Raw genomic sequence first — 24,910 nt, 5'->3', positions numbered from 1 at the left:
GCTACGCTACATTAATGGTTTCATTGGGCGATGCATGTTGCTATGTGGGTGAAAATATGCTACCGCTCTCCGTTACGGCGCAACATCATTCTATGTATTAACAAGAGCCGTAAATAACTAGATTATTTAAATTAGCCATTGGCAATGTGCCAGGCTAATGGCAACTGGCATTGTTTATAGGCTGAGTTCATAAGTGTGGCATTGCTATCAATGTTTATAAGCTGATTTTTAATATCCGTGCAACGCTGGTCATTGCGCTAGTATTCCTCATGAAGAAGAAATTTAGTGCTTGACAAGCACTGACAGGTTGACAGAAGGTTCTGTATAAAACTATGAGCAATTGTGTCTGTCATGTTGGGGGTACCTTATAGTGAGTCAGCTGGCTGTATAGTAGTGCCACTAAAACTAGTCAAGCAATAAATGAGTAGATTGTGCTAACCATTGTACACCATCATACTGGTCTCTATTTGATGGTACAAATTTATCTTCTCTTTCCTAAATATTAATCTGTTGTTGTGAAACTCTCATAGTTTATTTCTTTTGCAATGTATCTTGGGCAAAATTTAATCAGTGTCTACTACATAATACCACAAATCCTCTATTGCAGAAGTCTGGAGCAAAAAATAATTCTTTGTTTGAACATTTTTTGTTTTTCCAATTGTTGAGCCAAATTAAAGATAGACTCAGGTTGTATTCTAAATATTATTCATAAAAAAAACATTATATTTAGCCAAGCAAATCGCTGACTCATATGCTGCCTCAGGTGAAGAGCTAAGTTTTCAGCTGGTGTCACAGGTCTGAGCTGCTGTAAATTAAACCAAAGCTGTACAGCTATGTATAAAGGAGCACAAATGTAAACCTAAAGTTGGTAAGAGAAGATGATTACCAAAGTGTTCAGAGTTTCTTGGAGAAGTGTGCTGGAAAACTTCTTCAAATACTTTTTTTTCATAGGCCAAATAAAATAAAAATTATGTCTTAAAAAGCATTCAATTGAACTTCTCCAAGTAACTCTGAACACTTTTGTAATCATCTTCTCTTACCAACCTTGGGCTTATATTTGCGCTCCTTTATACATAGCTTTTTGTCCAATCTGATAAAAAGCTCTCAGCAAGTTTTCAACCTTAAATTGCTGGGTCTTTCGGATTTAGACCATAACTTGGAGGCCCCGTGTGCAGCACTGACAATGTGGGCACAATACAGATCTACCTTTGTCCTTTGCACATTTGGCAAATGAAATGGCTATCTGGCTCTGTCAGACTGGATGTGTTACAAAATGCATCTCTTCAGGTTAATCTGACAGTTCCAGAAGAAGCCCTTGACAAGTATTAGGACCTCCCAAGGTAGCTTATAAAAAACTAGTCTTGGCGATGTGTTTCTCTACTAGAGAACACTACCAAGCATTGTCACTACATGTCAGAAGCATGTCATTACTACTACTTGTACATATCTGTACAGATTTGGTTTGATTTACAGCAGCTCAGAGCTGTGACACCAGCTGAACACTTAGCTCTTCATCTAGGCAGAATATGAGTCAGCCATTTGCTTGGCTGAATATAATGTTTTTTTATGATTAATATTTAGAGTACAACCTGAGTCTATTATTAATTTTGCTCAACAATTGGAAAACAAAAAAATGTTCAAACAAAGAATTCTTTTTTGCTCCAGACTTCTGCAATAAAGGGTTTGTAGTATTATGTAATAGAGAGACTGATTAAATTGCATGTAATTTAAATGCTGACCAACAACAGGTACAAAAATATGATACATCTATGATTTTGATACACACTTGGGACTATTATAAGAGTAACTGTTATACTGTAAATGATCTCTGAACTCCTTAATTCCATAAACTCATGCATGTAAAACAGCTCTGATAATAACTATGTTATAATCATATTGCTTTAGCCTAGTATTAACAATATACTATCATACCAATTTAGCCTTTGTATGACAAGATATAGACAAGTTATAACCTAAGATCTGGCTGGTACAAACTGTATACACAAATATTACAGGTTTCAATTAAGGTTCAAATTCAGTTGTATTACATCACATATTCCCACGACCAAAGACGAGCAAAGCGAGTGTTTGGGAGCTTTATGATAAATGCATATGTGCACACAACTCACAAAATTATTCATCAACTGCCGTCCCAAACCCGTGTACCGAAATCTCATCAACAAATTTAACCATTTTTCTATGGAGTCGTTAAAGTATAATAACGATACAAAACACATATAAACCTATTTAAACATGGTACCGAGTCTTTGAAAAGTGTCGACAATATCCTAAAACTAATACATCTGATCAGATAATACATAACTAGACAGATTAATTTTGCCTGAAATCGCCATTAAAACCTGACAAACCTTTTTTAATCAAAATTAAGACCGGCCAAAGAAACGCCAATAAAGCCATGCGACAGATAGTAGAACTATTAAGCCATGCACAATTCACGAGAAAAACGTGCACATTTCACCAGTCTATGGCATTGTCCAATTGCCGAAGGTTTCTGTAATTAACGTAAAAGTACGGTACTGAAAAGTAAGCGTCATTGTCATCAGATTTTGTTGATGATACTACGGCTGTGCCCAGTATCGCGGTACTGCCAAGCCGTTTTTAATATCTTGCAAAAGTATTTAATTATAAGAATAATTATTCGATTTTATAAGATTATTATGAGATTTAATTATAAAAATAATCATTCGAATTTATAAGATCGAAGTATATAGTGGCCGATGGTGTGCAATATGTTACTGTTATTATTTTTCTAAAGATTTTGTTGATGATACTACGGCTGTGCCCAATATCGTGGTACTGCCAAGCTGTTCTTAATATCTTGCAAAAATATTTAATTATAAGAATAGTTATTCGATTTTATAAGATTATTATGAGATTTAATTATAAAAATAATCATTCGAATTTATAAGATCGAAGTATATAATGGCCGATGGTGTGCAATATGTTACTGTTATTATTTTTCTAAAAATTTTGTTGATGATACTACGGCTGTGCCCAATATCGTGGTACAGCCAAGCTGTTCTTAATATCTGCAAAATTAAGTTATAGGCCTACACTTTTCTATAGATATACATCTATTTCTATGGCAACCAACTAAAATCTGTTTAGATTTTTAAACTCAGCATAATTTTTTGCTTATAAAAACAAAAATCTAGATAAATATCACAACTTCTTGATATTGGTTGCTATGACGTTTTGAATTGTAAACAAAATTGTGCATTGGTTTTCGTTTCTCAAACTTTAACACCAGTTTTCTCAGAACTATGTTTTCGCACTAATGGTAAACATGCATTCAGTTTATTGACCATAAAATCTGTTGTAATTAAGCTGGAATCAAATTTTTTTTGCAAAATAACTGAGATTTTTCTCCTTCTGCTAGTGTAGATAACTCTAAATCTCACACACCTGACTTAACCATGGTTTCTGTGACCATGACCCATTTCTTCACCTTGGTTACAGATTGCTGTCAAAACCATTCTACATTCAACACAACCAACTTTCAAACTGTGTATATTACACAGCAGCTTGCCATTTTACTTCTAATATTGCATTTCTCCTATTGCAAGAGAGAGATATAAACATATACCGTAATCTTTTCCTTTCATTATTGCTGTTTGTTGTACATAATAACACCCAGTACATTACAGCTACCATTGCAGCTACTATTGTAGTTCTCCTATTGCACTGCAGTGCCATTTGACTGCTAATATTGCATTTCTCAACCAGTAGTGCCTTTTTTTCCATTATCACTTTGGTCGTGGGCTGTATGACAGGAGAATTTCTAGTATAGATATACTAGAAAATTCATCTTTTTGTTCTGCAAACTTTTAGACTGATTGTGTACATCTGATGAGGGTTTTCAGTTTTGATGCATGGGAGTATAATATTTCAGAGTTATTTAAAATTAGATCTCCTGATTAGATCTCATGTCATGATTAGTTAGTAACACGACCTAGTAATAGTAGTCTATTGTTCAATTACCTCTTATAATCTAGTAAAAGGTACTTTGGTATATAAACTACTCCAAGTCTATTAAAGTCAGATGTCACTTTTGAACTTTCATCATACCTGCTGGATGTTGAAGGGGTTCAATATGACTCATATGATTGTCTGAGGGTGTGTGATGTGACTGTAGCCATAATCTATGGTTATACAGTAAGACTGGTTGGGTAGGTAACTTTTTTATTGTGAAGTAAAGGAACAAGCATGTTGATATATAAGTAATCTTCTGTGGTTTTCTATACAATACATTGGATGATCTTCAAGTTACAATCAAGAGATCAGAGTAACTCTTTTAATTGGTTCTTAGAAATTAAAAACATCATTTATTTTGACCGGTTGTTAAGTGCAATGTAGTTTTTGTGTTTCTCATTTATCATTGTATGGTAATGTCTGTAGACTTCCTTCTTGGGCTATTAGGATATTAAAAAATATTAGCGGTTATGGCAGCAGTTACTGGTTGTCTACGAAGTATAAAAACAGTGGATAAATGGTGTCTTGAATGTGTGGCTTGTATAGCTTATATTCTTTGGCCTTGATGAACATATTCCAGTTCAACTGCTACTTCAATTGCAAAAGATGTAAAATGGAGAGAACTGCTTTTGAAAGGAATCTTAGGGAATGTTCCGACAAGTATTCAGCAGAAGATAATTACTAGCTGTGATTTATAAAGTCTTTATTTGAAGGTAGGTTTTATTATTGATGTACAGAAATATTCAGCAGCTAACCAGTCAGCGAAAATAACTTGTTACAATAGTGTCATGTTGGAACAACTCTTATTATCTCCGTGACTTTTTCAGTGTGGTTGGCAATGACCTGTAATGAGATAAGGAAGGCTAAGTGAGAGACAGCAAGCTCAGGGTAACTGCAACAAATTCACACAAACAGAAAACACACCAACCCCAAATTCCAGAATGAACATCAAGACGACCGGTACCAATACATTTGTAGCTGTGGTGACAGGGACAAGCATTGACATGTGGGTTTTGCTCAGTCTCTCGCTCATAGCAGACTAAAACGAAACAGAAAATTTTAAAACTATTTTTGTTATAGCTGATTTCTGTATAATATGGGTGTCCAACTTGTCTGACAGTATTTATGTATAGACGTTGTATATAGCCTCAGACTGTTTGAAGTGAGAGGAACAAGTAAAGAGGATGTGTTCAGTGTAAGTAGCTGAGCTCAGTCTAAAATATAGAGTGAAATATGGTAATAGAAAAAATATACCCAAGCAACGTGAATTATAAAAATTCCTAAAAGTATAATGCATATCCTTTCACCATCCTATCTGAGTGATCAATATACTCCAGTGACAAAAAATGAGAATGAACAGTTTGCCTTTGAAGTATCCAACAGAGCATTGTAAATAGTTTATACGTATGTACAAATATAGACATAGGTTTATAAATAATTATACACATAGATATATTTGTGTATAATTTTATATATATATGTATATATGTGTACTAGCTGCATTACCCGTGTTCGGGAACAGATTTACGCAAAGCAATAGTTATATTGAGAGTTGTCTTTCATACTGTAAAACAGCTCCAAATATGCAATCTACTGAAATTTTTGTGCTGATCCGACTGCATACACATATGCAGTTGTACATGTCAATAATGTTGGACAGACCAATGGAAACATGCAATGTGTTTTACAGCTAGTCTACAATGCATCAGTCTCGAACCACTCAAATCGGAATTGTCCTAATTTTGTACACAGAACTGATAATGAAATTGACATTGTTAGGCAAACTGAAGTTCTTCAAACTGGCAGTATTGAAAAGTTTTACATATTTTAAATTTACATATTTTAAGAAATTCTAGAAAATATTTTGCTATTGCACTGCTTAGCTATCGCCAGCATTTATTGAATTGAGACTTTTACATGCTTAAAACACTAATCATGACTCACCAGTTCTTCGTCTATAGCCTGTGTTTTGACATGGTATATACAAACTGTGCAGCAGTAATGTGGTTGTGTTGATAAAATTTATTATTAATAAAATCTACTATATAAACTACATATATGGCCTTTCGCCTTTTCAACGTAAGGCATTACATCTGGAGCATTTTTGGACATTCTTCCTATAGAAAAATTCGGCCCTATACTGTGTTGCAGGACTGTAGTCAAGTGCAAAGTTTTCTGTCCATACACGGCACTTGGTAGCAGCTGCTGTAATTAGTGCATCTCACTGTTGTCGCCGTTTCATCTGCTCTGAAAATTAAGCTCGCCGAGCAGCTGTTGTAGCTAGTGCATCATGTTCTTGTCGCCGCTGCATCTGCTTGGAGGTTTCTGCATGTCTGGCCGGTGTAGCGGCTGCTCTGAGCCGTTTGAGTCGCTGCTGGGTCGGTTCAGTAGTCTCTGCACTTCTAGCGGCTGCAGCATCTATTCTGGCCTGCTCTCGATGTACCTGTGTTTGTTCAGCGGTTTCTGCTCTTCTAGCAGCTGCTATTCTGTTTCGTTGTAGGCGTAGCTGTGTTTGCTCTGCAGTTTCTGCACTTCTAGCAGCTGCAGTAGCAGTTCCGTTTCGTTGTGGGCGTAGCTGTGTTTGCTCTGCAGTTTCTGCTCATCTAGCTGCTGCTTTGCGAATTCGGTCTCTTTCTCTACGGGAATCAATCTGCTCTTGCGTTTGGGCAGTAGGCTTTTTGGAAGGCATTGTACTGCTTCAAGCATTTCTAAAATTGAATGAGATGGTGTGCTTTTTTGTAATAAACACTGCTCGCTTTCTTCTCACCGTCGCCTATCGCAATGCTCGGAGTGCCCGTGTAGGTTCTGTAGTAGCTGTAGTTCTGTAGTACTCGTAGCTGGAAAAAAAGTAAAAGTAACTCAGCGGCGGAAGGAAATGAACATGTTTACTATCACAAACAGTGGCAAATCCAACGTTTTCAACCCTTTCACTGAAGTAGACTCATTCATGCGCTTTCTATGGTCGACCGCCGTAAACACATTTTTGCAACTTTCCCAGCAATTGCTAGCAACTGAATTTTATTATTCGTTGATAACATAACCAACGATATTTAAGACTTTTATGGTAGTGACAGTGTTGTCCAAAGATTTCTCTATAAAATTAGCCTAAAATTTAATTTTAAATTTTCGTTTGAGAATTTCGATGGGTGCATATAGCCATATACAGCTAGAGAATTCCAATTGGGTGCATGCGCCGCTATAGCGGCTTCGAGTATATTCCTTTCAAGTTCATCAGCCGGTTTTTAGGCTTTGCGTAGTTGCATTACTCATCCATCTATATTTAGAGCCTGCTTACAGTTACACTATATCTACAAAACTAAGCATGACCTCCAGACATGTTTGCAGACATTGGACTGGTCAAACAGCTATGGCCAAATGAAAGAATTTTGAGTAATTTGCGTTCAAATTTCAACATCGCGATCAGTTAGTAACAACGTGTAGTAGCTAGTAGTGGATGCGTATAAGCTTCAATTCAGCGATAGAAATGGCAGGCTTCCAGTGGAGTGGTGATGAAGATAAGTTAACAGCTATGAAAGAGACTGTAGATTGCATTTTATACACAGTATAATGTTTTAATTGCTTGTTATCATATATACTTTTATACATTTATATGCTACCCTTATTAATCAAAATTGTTTGTAGAACGCGAATTTTAATAAAACCGCTATTTCATGCTACTTTCAACATTTATTATTTTTAAGTTTTGCAATAAAAATAATACGATCAGATAAATTATTTTCTCTGCTTTCCTAAAAGTATACGTGTCCTATGTGAAAATGTGAGTGCTTCTATGGTTAAAATGAAATTTTGTTGACCCATGTCATAATCTGTAGAGCATCATGATTTCATTGTACCTTAACGCGAAATTGGATTATGCAATTGTACCCAAAGTGGTTAAAAACAACCATTTTTTGTGCAAGTTTGAAAATGCCACCGAGTTAGGAAACAATTACTTATGTTGTTGACTTTATAGTTGATTCAGAATTTTGTGATTATACAGATAATTAAAATAGCAATAGCAGTAATAGCAATAACATAGTAAATAGCAATAACATACAACAATACTAACCTTTTCGATGTAGAAATTTAGTAGGTAAAACGCAGTAGTAGTACCCGTGCAAGTTCTGTAGTTCTGTAGTACTCGTAGCTGGAAAAAAAGTAAAAGTAACTCAGAAGGAAATGAACATGTTTACTATCACAAACGACAGGTGTCCTTTAGCGGGGATATTGCCGAAGCCGAGACCGGGCCGTAGTCTACACACACAAAAAAACAACAAAGGTCCACGTAGTTCTGAGCAAAAACAAAAGTATCCACCCAAATATCTCACCAATCCGATGAGCAGCGCACACAAAAACTAAACCAATCGACAGCGCCACCCATTATGTCAAAATATTCCAAGTTTCAAGTCATGTTTTACACAACTCACTTTATGGTTTGTCAAAACTTGTCCCAAAGTCCTTATTAATTTGAGACTGTCCAATATCCGTTTTAGAAATGGTTGCCGCTAGCCTAGCCTAACGTCCTGATTCAACATCTTAGTAACTATCGGGGCATTGCTGAGTGCTCCTGATCTTTTTGAATCTTTCTTAAGCATGCAAGAACCAATCAAAATTGGGTTAACACTATTGTAAACAAAACTTAAGAGGGACTCAAAAAGATCGGGAGCACTCAGCAATGCCCCGATAGTTACTAAGATGTTGAATCAGAACGTTAGGCTAGGCTAGCATCGACCATTTCTAAAACGGATATTGGACAGTCTCAAATTAATAAGGACTTTGGGACAAGTTTTGACAAACCATAAAGTGAGTTGTGCAAGACATGACTTGAAACTTGGAATATTTTGACATGATGGGTGGCGCTGTCGATTGGTTTAGTTTTTGTGTGTGCTGCTCATCGGATTGGTGAGATATTTGGATGGATAATTTTGTTTTTGCTCAGAACTACGTGGACCTTTGTTGTTTTTTTGTGTGTGTAGACTACGGCCCGGTCTCGGTTTCGGCAATATCCCTGCTAAAGGACACCTGTGTCATAAACAGTGGCAAATCCAACATTTTCAACCCTTTCACTGAAGTAGACTCATTTATGCGTTTTATATGGTCGACCGCCATAGATACGTTTTGCAACTTTACCAGCAATTGCTAGTAACTGAATTTTATTATTCGTTGATAACATAACCAACGGTCTTTAGGACTTTTATGGTAGTAACAGTGTTGTTTTAAGATTTCTCTATAAAATTAGCCTAAAGTTTAATAGTTTAATCTTTGTTTAGGGATTTCCAACTTAAAAACGAACATTTTTGTGTAAGTTGATCAAAGGCGTCCGAATTAGAAAACAAATAACTACTTATGTTGATGGCATTATAGCCGATTCAGAATTTTGTGATTACACAGATAAAGCAAACGTTCTAGATGGAGTTTCAAATTGAAAAAATATCATGAAGCAATATCGGCAAAATTGCTGGCAGTATAGGCCTATGGCTAAATTTGTACATGGACGCAAGTGAAAGGGTTATGTATTGAAAGTGTGGCAATTCATAGACAATATAACATTGACTAAGAAGCACTTACCTTTTCAATGTGGAAATATAGTAGGTGAGAATTGCGTTTTTCCAGTGGCCGCAAGAAGCAAACGTTTACGCGACCTTCTCGGTACACGTTGGCAGTAAATATTAATTGCGTGTAAATTACTACGCTCTAACCGGAGATGACGTGATTTTTGTGTAAAAACGATGAATAGGTTATGTATAGAGGCGTGTACTAACCGGAGATTCTCGTTAATGCGCCATAGATACCTAGTAGCGGCTAATAGTCCGAAAAGTACGGTACTCTATAAGGCGGACACATACACAGACAGATAGATAGATAGACAGACAACGATTGCCGTTTATGTAGTAGATAAAACAATACTTCAGCCCTCATTTGATCTCAGTGTGAACTATACCACTATAACCTGAATTTTTGTTTTTATAGCCTGTTTTCTATATTTACATCGGGCTGACTTTTAGCATTCAGCTAAATGAAAACAGACCTACATATATGCAATAGTAATAGACAATATATGATAGAGTGAAGGTAGTGCTTGATGGAGTGAAGGTAGTGCTTGATAGAGTGAAATATATAATAGAGTGAAGGTAATTATAAAATTTGTAAAACTACGAAGCATATCTACTCACAATCACCATCTTGTCCGAGTGGTCGACATACTCCAGCTGTAAGAAATGAGATAAAGCGTTTACCTCTGACGAATCCTTCACAGCATTCTGAACAGCCACAATCTGCATCCGTGTTGCACCTACCTCTGGGCAATTCTAATGAAAAACACATCATTAACTGGATGAGTTGATCAGTATTTGTAAAGTATGTTTGTTTGTGAGTTGTTGAACTTATCATTTCAAGTTAAAATAAGATCACACATGTCTTACCTGTACATGCTGCAGCAGCAATAAGTAAAACAAGAGCTATAGATGTTGTGAGTGTTGCTGACTTCATGTTCTCATACAGCTGATGTCAACTGGAGCAGGTTGTACATGCAGAAGTTGGCAGACGAATGGAAACCAACCTTTTATTGTAGAGAGGATTGTTGGGAGGGATATGCATGACTTAAACAGGAAGCTTCTTCTGATTGGTTGAAAGAAAATAATTATTGCAGAGAATGACACAATGATCTTTAGAAGTAGATGGTGACACCATTCCTATCAATATAGGTGATTAGGTGATGACACGAAAAACATCAGCACAATATTTTTGCTAAATAGTAAATAAAACATACAGATACCGCAATTCTGCTTATGGTATTTGCTCTGCAGGATACTAAGCTAAAATAATTATTTTCACCATAGTTCCTTAAGTACTAGATAGGATTTATGCAGATTATAAAACATCAAAACTTTATGATGAAATATGAAATGTGCTATAAGTTTGATGTTTTTGAAGCATGTGGCACCAAGATTTAAATTCAATTTAAGAAGAAAAGAGGTGGTACAATGTATAAGAAGCAACTGTTTGATGTATAGGATATTGTGTCATATGCATGGTATTAAAACTTGTATAGTTAGTAAGTACATAACATAATTCTAACAAGTAAAGATAGACTAAAAACAAAGAAACAATGTCTTTGATACTTTGATATAGTGTCCTAGTGCACTTCTCTATCTTTGAACACTTTTGTAATTGTCTCCTTTTGCCAATTTAAGTCTTATATTTGGGCTCCCTTTTACATATCTAGGCATAATACTATAGATAGGTGTATAACTAACTTACATTTTGCGCTGGTTTTAGCATTTCAGTAAGTTTTTGGTCAGTGTTTTAGACAGTGTTTTAGACAGGGTTTTAGACAGGGTTTTAGACAGTGTTTTAGACAGTGTTTTAAACAGACTTTTAGACAGGGTTTTAGACAGTGTTTTAGACAGTGTTTTAGACAGTGTTTTAGACCATGTTTTAAACAGGGTTTTAGACATTGTTTTAAACAGTGTTTTAAACAGTGTTTTAGACAGGGTTTTAGACAGTGTTTTAGACAGAGTTTCAGACAGTGTTTTAGACAGTGTTTTAAACAGTGTTTTAGACAGTGTTTTAGACAAAGTTTTAGACAGTGTTTTAGACAGGGTTTAAGACATTGTTTTAGACAGTGTTTTAGACAGGGTTTTTGACACTCTTTTACAACATTACTTTAGCATGTCAGCCTAGTTGCGGAATATGGTAGGTTTTGAGTCTACCAATAATATCTGTTAACCACAGCAGGAGAATAGGCAAGTACAAAACCTCTGCAATGTACAAATACAGCAGGCTGTGCTAATGAAAGCAAGCAAGGTCATGCTTAACAATATTATCAGTTTATCAACTGCTGCCTAACAAAAAGCTGCTGACTCAGTTTCATGTCATACAGTATGAAACTATAGAAAGCGTGACACTACACCAGATCAGATAACTATGCTATGAAAGACACTGTATAACATCAAACATATGGAGCCTTTAGTAAATTTTCTACCATTCTAGTGACAGTTATGGAAAGTTAATATCTCAATACAAGATCCACTACAACTTCTGATCACAATGCAACTCATTGGGCTGATTTTATGCAGTATACAGATATCGCCAATATAACAGTTTCTTGAGTCACACAATAGAATAACTAGTCAAAATTTCAGTTGGTCTCTGTTGAGCAGTTGCTAGTTTTTAGTCATTCATGTCAGATATTTAACAAATATAACCTTTCATGCTGTTTATTTCCATCAAACATGAATGAGTCAGGCAGTAAACTGGTATTCTTATGAACATGATAGAATGTCTAAGTAGATAGCGTATAATCGGTTTAAATATACAAACTCAGGCTACTAAAGACTGGGTAGCAGTAAATATATGCAAATCATGAAAGGATAGACAGAGTGAAATTTGATACAAAGTAGAGGAGCGACTCTAGAGTTAACGTACATGTAAGTACCTTCAATATGGCCGTGAGTCGATAGAGTTTATAGAAAACAAACTCTGTGAAGAGGTCAAGAGGTCAAAAAAGTGTTTGAGGTTTATTCAAGCTCTACTTTATGGTTACTTTATGCTGTTGGTGTGCATAAGGTGAGCTCCAAATTTCAGCTGCTTTCCTCAATATGGGATCTGCATAGGTAGCTTCACAGTTGCGGAAACTAAGGCTAGAAAAAACAGGGGTGTTTCTAGAAAAGACTTTCAGTTACAAAACCTGACTAAAGACTTGCAGCGTTACAGAATAAATATATATATATATATATATATATATATATATATATATATATGTTGTTTTTATTACAGTATCAGCATTCCATGGTGGTTGAGCAATGTAGCCTCATAGAAGTAGTTTTAGAGTGGAATACATCAGCGTGCACCTCAATTTACAATATTCTTTTCCAGGTCTAACGTGACATGATACGCATCCTTCCGTTAGAATAGCATAAGTAACTATATATATATTTGGAGTTTCTTATACTAATTATACATAAGCTACCACCATAGACAGCCTTAGTTGCCTTGCTGACTGCAAGAGATAGCTTGTACTAACAAAAACAGCGTAAAAGAAAATAATTCATACCGTGTTTGCTGTGCTCAGTCGATTTATGACACTCATAATATTGACAACCTTTGTTTCGTAATGTTATTCATGAAAACGAAAAAGTTATTTCTTATTGACTTTCTTGGCTTAACCCATTTTTTGCATATTACCCCTTTCTCAATTTTTGTTTAAAATTGCTAGTTTCGTATGGTAAAACAATATGCATACACCTTGAGCACAGCATCTACTCCATAATACAAAAATCTAATACAGCCTATAATTAAAGGAGACAGGAAAGACATCTGAGCGAAAGAGTTGCTACCACACACTAGTAATCTGCTAGATTGTCAGCATAGAGAATGCAACTCCCTCTCTTTATGTGAGTGTAATAGTTGAGAAGGAGGAAGGTTTATAGCTAATGTATAACACACTTTCTGGCTGCTGATATCTACATGTAGAGTTAGTCATATAACCTCAATGACCAGTAGACACTATGTTATAAACCTTTCATAACAGTTACACCTCTGGCTATGTTCCTTGAGCTGTCACATGCATCTCTTTTTGTGTCACTGGCTTGATAGCTTGACCAGTAATCTGGCCAAGCTATCAAGCCGCTCGCTATATATATATATATAAAAAATTGTTTCCTCACCACGGTTAACCTGTATGGGTGGTTATTTCTGCTCAAACTCGGGTCTCCTACCAGAGACATGGGAGTTTGAGCACTCGCCTCAAACTCCCAGGTCTCTGGTAGGACTGTATAGACTCTGGTAAACTATATATATATATATATATATATATATATATATATATATATATATATATATATATATATATATATATATATATATACCAGATATAGTGGTGGTAGACAAGGAGAACAAGAGGGCTACTATAATAGATATAGCAGTACCCAATGACTACAATATAGCCAACAAAGAAAAAGAAAAGGTAGAGAAATATCTCCCTCTTGGAGAAGAGATGGAAAATGCTGGAATGTAAGAACAACTGTAATCCCAGTAGTCATTGGGGCACTGGGCGCAATAACACCGGCGCATAAAATGTGGCTTGCCCAAATACCAACAACAGTCAACTCAGGTGAGTTGCAGAAAAGTGCGCTATTGGGAACAGCTAAGATCTTGAGGCGAGTGCTCAAACTCCCAGGTCTCTGGTAGGAGACCCGAGTTAGAGCAGAATTTACCACCCATACGGGGGTATCCGGGGTGAGGAAACAATTTTTATATATATATTAAAATGTATCATACTTAGATCTAAAATCAGAGTGCTATTTAATTTTCTAATTTATATATCTCTATGTATCTCTATATCTCAAAGTTTGTCTGGGTAGTTTGGTATGTCCAGTTATAGCTATTAAAATCTTGGAATGATGAACCGTATCGCGGAAGATTTGGTCTCGGAACCTTTCATTCACTTGGCAAATGCCTTATCATTTTAGCTACGCAACATTGATGGATTCATTGGGCAATTTATGTCGTAGCTATGCGGGTGAAAATACGCTACCGCTCTCCGTTACAGTGCAACGTCATTCTATGTATTAGTAAAAGCCATAGATAACTAGATCATTTACACTAGCCATTAGCAATGTGCCAGGCTAATGGCAAATGGCTTTGTTTATAAGCTGAATTCATAAGTATGGCATTGCTATCACTGTTTATAAGCTGATTTTAATACCCGTGCAACGCTGGTCATTCCGCCAGTATTTCTATAAACATACCATTATTACACTGACGCATAACTATAAGGATTGTCAAAGATATTAGATATGCTGGTTTAGTTACAGCACTGAATAGCTGACACACCTTTCTACATGAGGAAGAAATAATCCTTGACAAGCACTGACAGGTTGAAAGGAGGTTCTGTATAAAACTATGAGCAATTGTGTCTGTCATGTTGGGAGTGCCTTACAGTGAGTCAGCTCACTGTATAGTAGTGCCAATAAAACTAGTCAAGCAATAAATGAGTAGATTGTGCTAACCACTGTACACCATTATACTGGTCTCTATTTGATGGTACAAATTTAGCTTTTTGTTTCCAAATATTAATCTGTTGTTGTGAAACTCTCATAGTTTATTTCTTGTGCAAAAAATCTTGTGCAAACTTTAATCAGTGTTTACTACATAATACCACAAATCCTTTATTACAGAAGTCTAGAGCAAAAAATAATTCTTTATTTGAACATTTTTTGTTTTTCCAATTGTTGAGTAAAATTAATGATAGACTCAGGTTGTACTCTAAATATTAATCATAAAAAAACATCATATTTAGCCAAGCAAATCACTGACTCATATGCTGTCTCAGGGGAACAGCTGAGTGTTCAGTTGGTGTCACAGCTCTGAGCTGCTGTAAATTAAGCCAAAGCTATACAGCTATGTATAAAGGAGCACAAATGTAAACCTAAAGTTGGTAAGAGAAGATGATTACAAAAATGTTCCGAGTGACTTGGAAATGTGTGCTGAAACACTTTTTCAAAGATTTCGTTTTCATAGGCCAAAGACAATAAAAACAATGTCATGGAAAAAGCATCCAAGTGAACTCAACTGTTCACCTGAGGCAGCATATGAGTCAGCGATTTGCTTGGCTAAATCGGATATTTTTCTATGATTAATATTTAGAATACAATCTGAGTCTATCATTAATTTTACTCAACAATTGGAAAAACAAAAAAATGTTCAAATAAAGAATTATTTTTTGCTCCAGACTTCTGTAATAAGAGGTTTGTGGCATTATGTACTAGGGCACTCAATTGGAACTAGAGAAGCTCTAGACAGTTGTCATCATCAATACAAGAAGTCAAAGTAATAGTGCGAATAATATCATAGAGGTGTCAAGTCAGGGTCTTATAGATATCAGTAGTAGAGTCAAGGTGGTCTGGCTGTCAAAAACAGATTTCATATAAGCGTCCGCGTAGAATCCTACAGATTATACATTTTTATATAGAACCTCCTGTCAACCTGTCGGTGCTTGTCAAGAACTATATCTTTCTCATATAGAGAGTTGCCAGCTCATTCAGGCTGCGACTAAAACCAGTATATCCATGACACTTTTTATAATTATGCATCAGTTTAATAATGCTACAGTATGTTTAGAGGAATACGGAACTAGGTTACAAGAAAAGGCAACTCCCACACAAATGTTTTTGCGCATTTGCAATTGAGTCTACATGTAATTTAAATGCTGACCAAAAACAGGTACAAAAATATGAAACTGCCGTGATCTCTTTGAGTCTTATTTAACATCTATCCAAAGGCAGATTGGAAAATATGAAACATCTACATGTATGATCTCTATAAACAGTTGAAACTATTATCAGTGTAACTGTTGGACAGTAAATGATCTCTCAACTCCTTGACTATATAAACTTATGCATGTGAAACAGCTCTGATAATAACTACTATATGTTATAATTATACTACTCTCACCTAGTACAAACAATATGTACCAGGTATAAAACTAACAGGTTCTTTACCGTACCAAATTAGCCTTTGTATGACAAAATATAGCCAAGCTATAGCCTAAGATCTGGCTGGTACAAACTGCATACACAAATATTATAGGTTTTAGTCAAGGTTCAAATTCGGCTATATTATATCACAAATTTTACAAATTGTATAAAATTTGTAAATTATTTTTGTTCTGCAAACTTTCAGACTTATTATGTACATTTGACTAAAATCTTTTAGTTTTCATGCATAAGAGTATAAAATTCTAACAATATTACAGTCCAGAGCTCTTACATTCTGTTCCAAACCACGAATCAAGCAAGTGACGATCAAACGCTGGAATAGAAGAGCATAAAAAATATTTAAAACAGGCAAACGACTGTTTATAACAGGCAGAATATGCCTGTTATAATAATTACTGCTGCGCAGTAATTTTTTTTTAGTGTTTCATGCTCCTAGTGGCAAGGGCAGATAAATCCAGCTGATTATTGGAACTTGAGCTCGGGGACTACTGCCTTAGTGCCTATGAATGGTTCCTCAAATCTCTTACACAGAAGAACTGATTATTTGTCTCTGATAAGACAACCAGACGAAGTTCTGGTCAGAAGAAATAAGTATCTGTACATGTATCTTGAATGTCTCTTTGAATAATCCCTCCCTATCAACACTAACTCAGACTATCAACACTAACTCAGACTAACTACATGTAGTGAGTGAACAAGACACCGAAGATGTTCTAGTGAAAGGCAGAATTGCGCATGCCAAATTCCTAATAAAATTCAGATGAGTGGATTTTCTTATGCACCTCTCATTAGCCAATCAAAAGTATTTCTAGTTTTTTAACACTAAACAACAAGCTTAACTAACACACAAAAGAATAGCTAAGAGCATTGGACTCTCTTATAACCACTGCTAGTGAATGCTATGGCAAATCAATAGAGCCTTTATTTTCTGATTGCGCTTTATCTAAACAAGCTTTTGTGCTGCGGTATGAAGCATGCGGGAGGAGTTATTGGAACAGCTATGAGGTGCATGAACAGCTCTAACTCTATGCAGACAACTTTTAGCAGGTGTCTGTTGTTGTTGCTGGGAACTCTATTAGTGATAGTCGAAGTTGCTCGTGTCACAAGACGTAACTTGACAATTCCGGCAGATGACACCAGCAGCCATTGGGTGGAATCACCCGAGGTTGTCGAGTATGAGGCCAATTTGCCTCAAGACAACAAAGGAAAGAGATTGCTTGAGAATGAAGGAAGATCAAAGAAGCCAGCATCTAACAATCAAGTGAGTATAAGTTTGGATAAGATTGTTTATGTTATCTCTATCAGCTGAAGAACTCAGAGATAAAAGTGTTCATACACCAGTAGTCAAGTTGGTAACACCAGAGTGGGAAAGACTATTCCTGGCTGTCAGCTAGTAGGGTGTCTGCGATTACCGTATCACATGCGTGTAGTAGACATTCTTATTGTTTGTCATCTAAGAAGAACAGCAGGTAAGGAAACCAACAAGAGAAAGTATCTAGTTATTTGGTATTGATGTAGAGAGTTCCCTATGACTATGTAGGGGTCCTAGTTCACATACAAGTGTTTAACTTCCTATTCTTGTACACAGTATGCTGAGGTCATCACTAACGCCCAGAGGTCAGCCATAGCACTGCTGGACACTAAAACAGGGTGGACAAAAAATAGGGGGGACTCACTCGATGGTAAGGGGCTTGTTTATACTCAAACAGTCGGGCGAGACACTGTCTTCAAAATGGAGGTATGTATGTTTGTAAATTCTGAGAAAACCTAATTCTACATATCGTTAACTCTTAATTTATTACTGCCACTATGTGCTAATACATGCTGTCAGTACTATGTACTACCAACACTACATGCTGTCAGTACTATGTAGTACCAATACTACATGTTGTCAATACTATGTACTACCAATACTACATGATGTCAGCCTATGTACTACTAATACTACATGCTCTCAGTACTATGTAGTACCAATACTACATGTTGTCAATACTATGTACTACCAATACTACATGATGTCAGCCTATGTACTACTAATACTACATGCTGTCAGTACTATTTAGTACTAATACTACATACTCTCAGTACTATGTACTACTAATACTACATAATGTCAGTGCTATGTACTACTATTATAACTCACCGGTAACACTGCATGTTGTTGGTAAACGGACCTCGATAAATGGTAAAAACATATTTTCTGTGTTGCGGACACCATGCCTTTCTAGACGAGTAGTGAAGTAAATTCTATTCGACAAGGATAGACAACTCCCAACTCAAGAGCGAGTTCACACAAACTTGATGAGTCAATAAACAGACTTGTGGGTGAGCCGATAAACAGACTCGATGGTGAGCCGATAAGCAGACTCGAGAGCGAGCCGATAAACAGACTCGTGGGTGAGCCGATAAACAGACTCGCGGGTGAGCCGATAAACAGACTCGCGGGTGAACCGATAAACAGACTCGATGGGGAGCCGATAAACAGACTCGATGGTGAGCCGATAAACAGACTCGATGGTGAGCCGATAAACAGACTCGATGGTGAGCCGCTAAACAGACTCGATGGTGAGCCGATAAACAGACTCGTGGGTGAGCCGATAAACAGACTCGATGGTGAGCCGATAAACAGACTCGATGGTGAGCCGATAAACAGACTCAATAGTAAGCCGATAAACAGACTCGATGGTGAGCCGATAAACAGACTCGATGGTGAGCCGATAAACAGACTCGATGGTGAGCCGATAAACAGACTCGATGGTGAGCCGATAAACAGACTCGATGGTGAGCCGATAAACAGACTCGATGGTGAGCCGATAAACAGACTCGATGGTGAGCCGATAAACAGACTCGATGGTGAGCCGATAAACAGACTCGATGGTGAGCCGATAAACAGACTCGATGGTGTCTTTTCTCAACTATTACACCCTAGCAAGCCAAGCGCAATAATTCTTGATGTTCGGTCAATAGCACTTATAGTGAATGCAGCTATGATACGCTGGCTAATATCACAATGCTAAAGTCAGAAACAGTGACAAGAATGTTATACCTATTTGCTTTTCAAACTCAAGCAGAGCTTGTTTGTAAAGAACGCAGTATCTTTATTGGTGTTATATCTCTCAGTACCAAGCAGTAACACACCAACAATGATCAAACCGGCAGGTTATATAGCAATCCCAAGAAAAATCCACAATTGATTGGCTGCACAGTAATCAGGTCAACCAATTCCACAATAACATATTTCGAATACAAAAACGATAACATTTGTCACTAACTAATCACGCAATTCGAGTATTAATAATTTTTTTAGTGTTTGTATAGTAACATGCAAATCTTAGAACAATATGATAATAAATGGTTAACATAAAAAAATTGCTAGTATCACACATACATACACTCTACATTGAACAAGTGTTAGGCGTGCGCCTTATAAATGACTATTCAAATTTGTCTTAATTGCGATGAACGTAATATAGATCCGTTGAGTTAGCAATTTGAAGCTGCCGGATTATAGGCTTAGAAAAGACGTCATCAACTCTTACGCATTCTGACGTCTACAAATACGGGTACACACTGATTGACAGCTCATTCGCTTTTACAAGCATGAAGTGGGGTCCAAGACCATTCGCCCATCGGTAGATCCTATCGGGGACAACAGTGACCCTCTCGGGCTACTGGACTCACCAGTCAAAATCGATTTTTGAGTGCCAGTAGTCTCACCAACCACCTCAGCCCTTTTCAGGGCTATCATTTCCGTTTTAAGGGTTTTGTTCTGCGACGACAATGGTGGAAACTCGGTGTCGTACTTGTCGTCCACTTTTTTTATTACAGTAGTTCCAGCACAATGTGAATTGCTGGTACATGTCTATTGAACATACATGGTTGTGTTGTGGTAGCATTACTCCCACAATTCCTATGTTTAGCTGGTAATGCTGACAAGGTCGTGTACATAGATGTGTTAAGTATGCTAGGCAGAGAGTGTTAGTAGCCTGCTAGCACATGATCCTTTGCAGATAGTAGGTTTGCTAATCAGTGGCAGGTTAATCCTCAGCTGATCTGGATTATCTAGCTCTCTCAGCTAGCAACAAACAAGAACAGCATGTATTTGATTACCAGAGTTGAAGACAAAAGGAGAGAAGAGAGGAAAGCAAGGGAGACCAATATTATTAAACCGTTAATTCACTGTTGTGATGAACATTGAGCCTTGTAGGTTTACTTGTAGGTTGGCTGCTCTTCACTATGGAGAGCTGATTAAAAATGTACAAAATTGGCTGCAAACGATTTAATTGATAGTATGGAAATTGTATCAGTGCCAACTTGATCATATTGGGCAAAGATGCAATAGCTTGCTTTAAGCCATACTTTTCTGCACTTTCAAAGATCAAAATATGAAATATGCTAATACAGAAGGAGTTTATTTGGATTAATAATTAATAAAAAAAGGAACTATCCGACTTGTTTTATTTAATTATTTATTACACCCTAAAAGTGGGAATATATACCCTAATTTAATTCACTTATTCTGTATTAAGACTATGCTGTGACATGCAGTAAGTGAACATTTTTATGACATGATAGTCACAAGTAAGCGGTGCCCAAAGACAAATACTAATCATTCTGACTGCATGCAAGGTGGCTTAAAAAGTGTCACATGTCATTCTGACATAAAAGGTGTCACATGTCATTCTGACATAAAAGGTGTCACATTTTATGTCAGAATGACATGCAAGGTGGCATGTCATTCTGATATGAAAGATGGCTACTAGCAAAGGAGCTAGAAACCTGCAACATTACTGATGTAATCTCCATGGTACTGGTGCAACAAGTATAGCCTTTGAGCCTTAGTTTTGCTAGCCAATCTATAGCTTTATGAAATATGGTAAAATATTCTACATTTAAGTGAGAGTGAAGACAAATCTCTTTTTTTTTAATTACAGGCAAATCTGAAAAGTGGTGTTCATACTCTTTATGAAAATCTTGTAAACAAACCAGAAGAGGCTTCTAAATGGAACACAAATGTTCTAGAAAGAGGAGTGCTAGAAAGAGTGGATAACTCCAGTGACCTTATATACAGTCTTTCCAGGGGACGATTTATTGCTAGCAAGTAAGCCCGAAACAGGAGAAGCCACCTTGTAGACTGAAAAGGAATCTATCTCAAGAGTTATTACTTAACCTGGCTCCACCAAAATTAGATCTTTGAAAGGGACATATTCAATGTTGCATCAAGCTGGCTTTATAACCACAAAAAGTCAAAAACACAACTCAGAATAATCTGGAGTTACCTTCTCCATTACTATGAAGGAGTAGAGAAACAACTCTTTGGCATCAAATGACTTGATTAAAAACTTTTAAAAAGCAAAACTTATTTTTATTCAACTATAAATTCAATCACTGAAAATAAACATTTAATGAATATTGCTTTTTATTATTCCCACTAGTTTTATTATAAGTTGATCATATTGTTGTTTGGTTGCAGAGACTATGTGTTCGTCAGACATTGGGAAGTGAATGACAACTGGTATATAATAAACACTGTATCAGTAAGAGATCCATCTAAGCGTAAAAACCTCAACTATGTCCAAGCAAAACAAAAGCCAGAAGTTATAACAGTTATAAGAATGAAGGAGATAGGTCCAAAGAAGCTGCGCTTTGAATGGTTTCTTCGGTTAGACCTCAAGGTAAAACAACTCCTTTATTGCTGGCATCCTATCAAACTTTGACAGCACTACAAACTTGAAGGTCAACTCATTTTTGGTCCAAGTTTGTTCTACATATACTTTTCTTAATCCTCTTGAAGTAGAATTTCATTCTATCTATTTTCTAGTAAAGATATGAAATTACCAAACAATTTCCTGCCGGGTGTTGAATGTAACTCATTAATCAAAGATCTTTCACTATGATGACTCATCTCAAATTACTGGTGACTCATCTTAAAGCAGACAATGTATGCTTTGAGCAAAAATTTGATGCTACACCTAAAGTTATTTTAACATATGGCATTGGAAGTTTAATTGCAGTTTTTCCAAATAAATGTAAAAAGGTAGGTAAAAATTAAAAATAAAATCTTTGAAAATAATAAAAATTATATAAGTTAAGTTAGTTTCAATTTCAACTAGTTTTATTGTAAATTACACGGTGAATCTATCTCACCTTCTTTAGCTCCAAACATACACATTGCCGACCTTCAACTTCTGTTTGTGCTCTCTGGTCAAGTAGCAATAACAAGATCTTTTTATTGATTATTATGAATTCATTTTTATACATCTAACTTAGTTTATTAATTATTTTTAGATAATCCTTTTAGTTTGATACAACGTAGAATCACTCAATGTGTTTATTGTTAAAATTTTCAGCTAAGGAATTAAATGAAACAATATATAGTGTGTTGTTATAAAATATTTGCATCTACACTTGGCAGTTTTAACAGATGAAATTAATGATAGAATGATTTAACCTTGTTTGTCGCTCAACTGTAGTCTGTAGGACTGAACAATGAAAATCTTTATATATTTTTATATATATTTAGTTATACATATATTTATGTAAATATATATTTATAAATATATAAATATATATTTATAATATAACTATAATTTGTATAATATTTATAACTATATAAATTATATAAATATATATTTTTAATATATATCTATATAAATTCATATAAATATATATTTATATAAATATGTATCCTACATCTACTTGTACATTAGTAAATCTCAATTTGTTATTGTGTGTGTGCATGACTGTTAGTTCATGTTTTGGCGGATTTTCTGAGAACTTCTTAAACGTAAGCTGGTGCCTTCCGCTAGATTGTTAAAATATGTGGCGTGCAAACTCTATGTAGTTCCTGAGACCCATCCTCAGATCCAACCCCCACCTGCAGGGTATCTGGGTGAAAATCAAAGAAATATCAGGCATCGCTTGGCTTATCGCTAGTTCTTCAAATTTACTCATGGCTGTCAGCTTGCATTCCATTGCTGTCATACACTTTTCTCTAAGTTTGTTGTGGAACAGAACACCCATTCATATCTCTTAGTTTTGGAGAGTCAAAGGAAACTGAGTGAGTGCGCAAGTACAAGTACGTAGGACCAGAGTGAGTGGTGAGCAGACTTGGGAAAGTTTAGTAAGACTGCAAGTACTCATCTAATATCAGTAATAATTGTAATAATATAAGAATATTAAAGTATAATAATGCATAACATTAATAATAAAACTAAATATAATCAGTAACTTCATATGTAGTATGTCTTTGATAATCACAGTGATCTTGTTTGAAAGTGCTAGTCTAAACTATAATATCCATAATAAAAAGAAATGGAAAACTGCCGTCTCTTGTATTGATAAGGAATCCTTGCTTACATATTTCTGTAGTTGTTAACAAATTGTTCTGGAATAGAGCCTTCTTGATAGCCATTAACCAATCAATTTATTTGACGAGTCCCGCAGTGAAGGTGTACTAAATTGTTAGTCTAATCTACTTGTAGCTACCTATTCCCATGATATTTCTCAAGTCTTTCTTTATCGAATCCATGATAACTTATCTAAAAGACCTGCGAGCACATGCTGCCACCTTGCTGACCCCGACTTGAAGCTGAACATTTGCAATCATCACACAACACTGTTTTCACCGGTGCTACAAATCCATCAAGATTTATTAATGGGCGACTCATGTCAGATTATCATCAAGTCATCTACATGCTTTTTAGCTACACCCTACATTTCCATTGGTCAATTGGCTTATATCCTATGTGTCCATTGGTCAATTGGCTTACATCCTATGTATCCATTGGTCAATTGGCTTACATCCTATGTTTTCCTATGTCAGTTGGCAGCCTCAACATCTATGCATAGAATTTTATTTATCGGGGTACTCAGCCATGTATCAACCCATATATGTTTTGTGTAAAGGCTGTTTATCTACCTATTCGCTCAATTGTATTTTAGCATGTATGTTTTGTATAAATTTGCCACTTCTCTCACTTTTTACATGTGTATCACCTTGTATGTAATAAAATGGCTTAGACTTTTTGTGTCATTCATGCTTTTCTTCCAATTGGAAATTCTGTAAAAATTTAATCTATCATTAAAACTTTTATAACTACTATCTTGTCCTCAAACTCTACCTACCTTCTATTTAAGTGAATTTCAAGTTCTAGAGAGGGTACTTTTTGATTCTTTGCAAAGACACTACAAGCTAGAAAATGACCAGCCTACTTTTTACTTTCGCAAGTAATTGTTGCACTCAAAGTGCACCGACAGCACTAAGATCACATATACGAACAAATATGCCAACTTTAGTTTTTAGAGCAAATTGTATTGCACCAGCGATAACTCCGTTCTAGTATGCACCACCTAGTCATTTCCACCAGTAATCTAACCAGCTGCACTCACAGACAACTACACTATTCGTTGGCTGT

The 24,910-nt window shown here is 35.9% G+C and overlaps 1 protein-coding gene and 1 long non-coding RNA gene across 2 annotated transcripts; one reads left to right on the top strand and one right to left on the bottom strand.

Moving 5' to 3' along the window:
• Positions 1-4,690: 4,690 nt before the first annotated feature.
• Positions 4,691-10,303, bottom strand: LOC137387382 (uncharacterized). Its single transcript, XR_010977905.1, has 3 exons — positions 10,167-10,303; positions 4,922-5,032; positions 4,691-4,836 (listed from the first exon to the last, which is right to left on the bottom strand). It is a non-coding gene; the product is annotated as an uncharacterized lncRNA (long non-coding RNA).
• Positions 10,304-17,460: 7,157 nt separating this feature from the next.
• LOC137408123 (steroidogenic acute regulatory protein, mitochondrial-like) lies at positions 17,461-24,473 on the top strand. The gene is made up of 5 exons (XM_068094546.1): positions 17,461-17,754; positions 18,082-18,231; positions 21,428-21,594; positions 21,967-22,168; positions 23,978-24,473. The coding sequence occupies exons 1-5, from the start codon at positions 17,461-17,463 to the stop codon at positions 24,080-24,082; spliced, it is 918 nt and encodes a 305-aa protein (XP_067950647.1). The 3' UTR covers positions 24,083-24,473.
• The last annotated feature ends 437 nt before the right edge of the window (positions 24,474-24,910 follow it).

The sequence above is a fragment of the Watersipora subatra genome, chromosome 1 (assembly GCF_963576615.1).
Source record: "Watersipora subatra chromosome 1, tzWatSuba1.1, whole genome shotgun sequence".
In the NCBI taxonomy this organism is placed as follows: domain Eukaryota; kingdom Metazoa; phylum Bryozoa; class Gymnolaemata; order Cheilostomatida; family Watersiporidae; genus Watersipora; species Watersipora subatra.
Note: the sequence above shows the minus strand (reverse complement) of the source record. Positions and strands in the feature narration are given on the sequence as shown.

Bases quoted from the DNA above. Each gene is read 5' to 3' on its own strand.
- LOC137408123 (XM_068094546.1), top strand. From the start codon at position 17,461: ATGAAGCATGCGGGAGGAGTTATTGGAACAGCTATGAGGTGCATGAAC. The intron at 18,232-21,427 runs GTATGTATGTTT...TTTTAATTACAG, and splicing joins ACACTGTCTTCAAAATGGAG to GCAAATCTGAAAAGTGGTGT. The intron at 21,595-21,966 runs GTAAGCCCGAAA...GTTTGGTTGCAG, and splicing joins GGACGATTTATTGCTAGCAA to AGACTATGTGTTCGTCAGAC.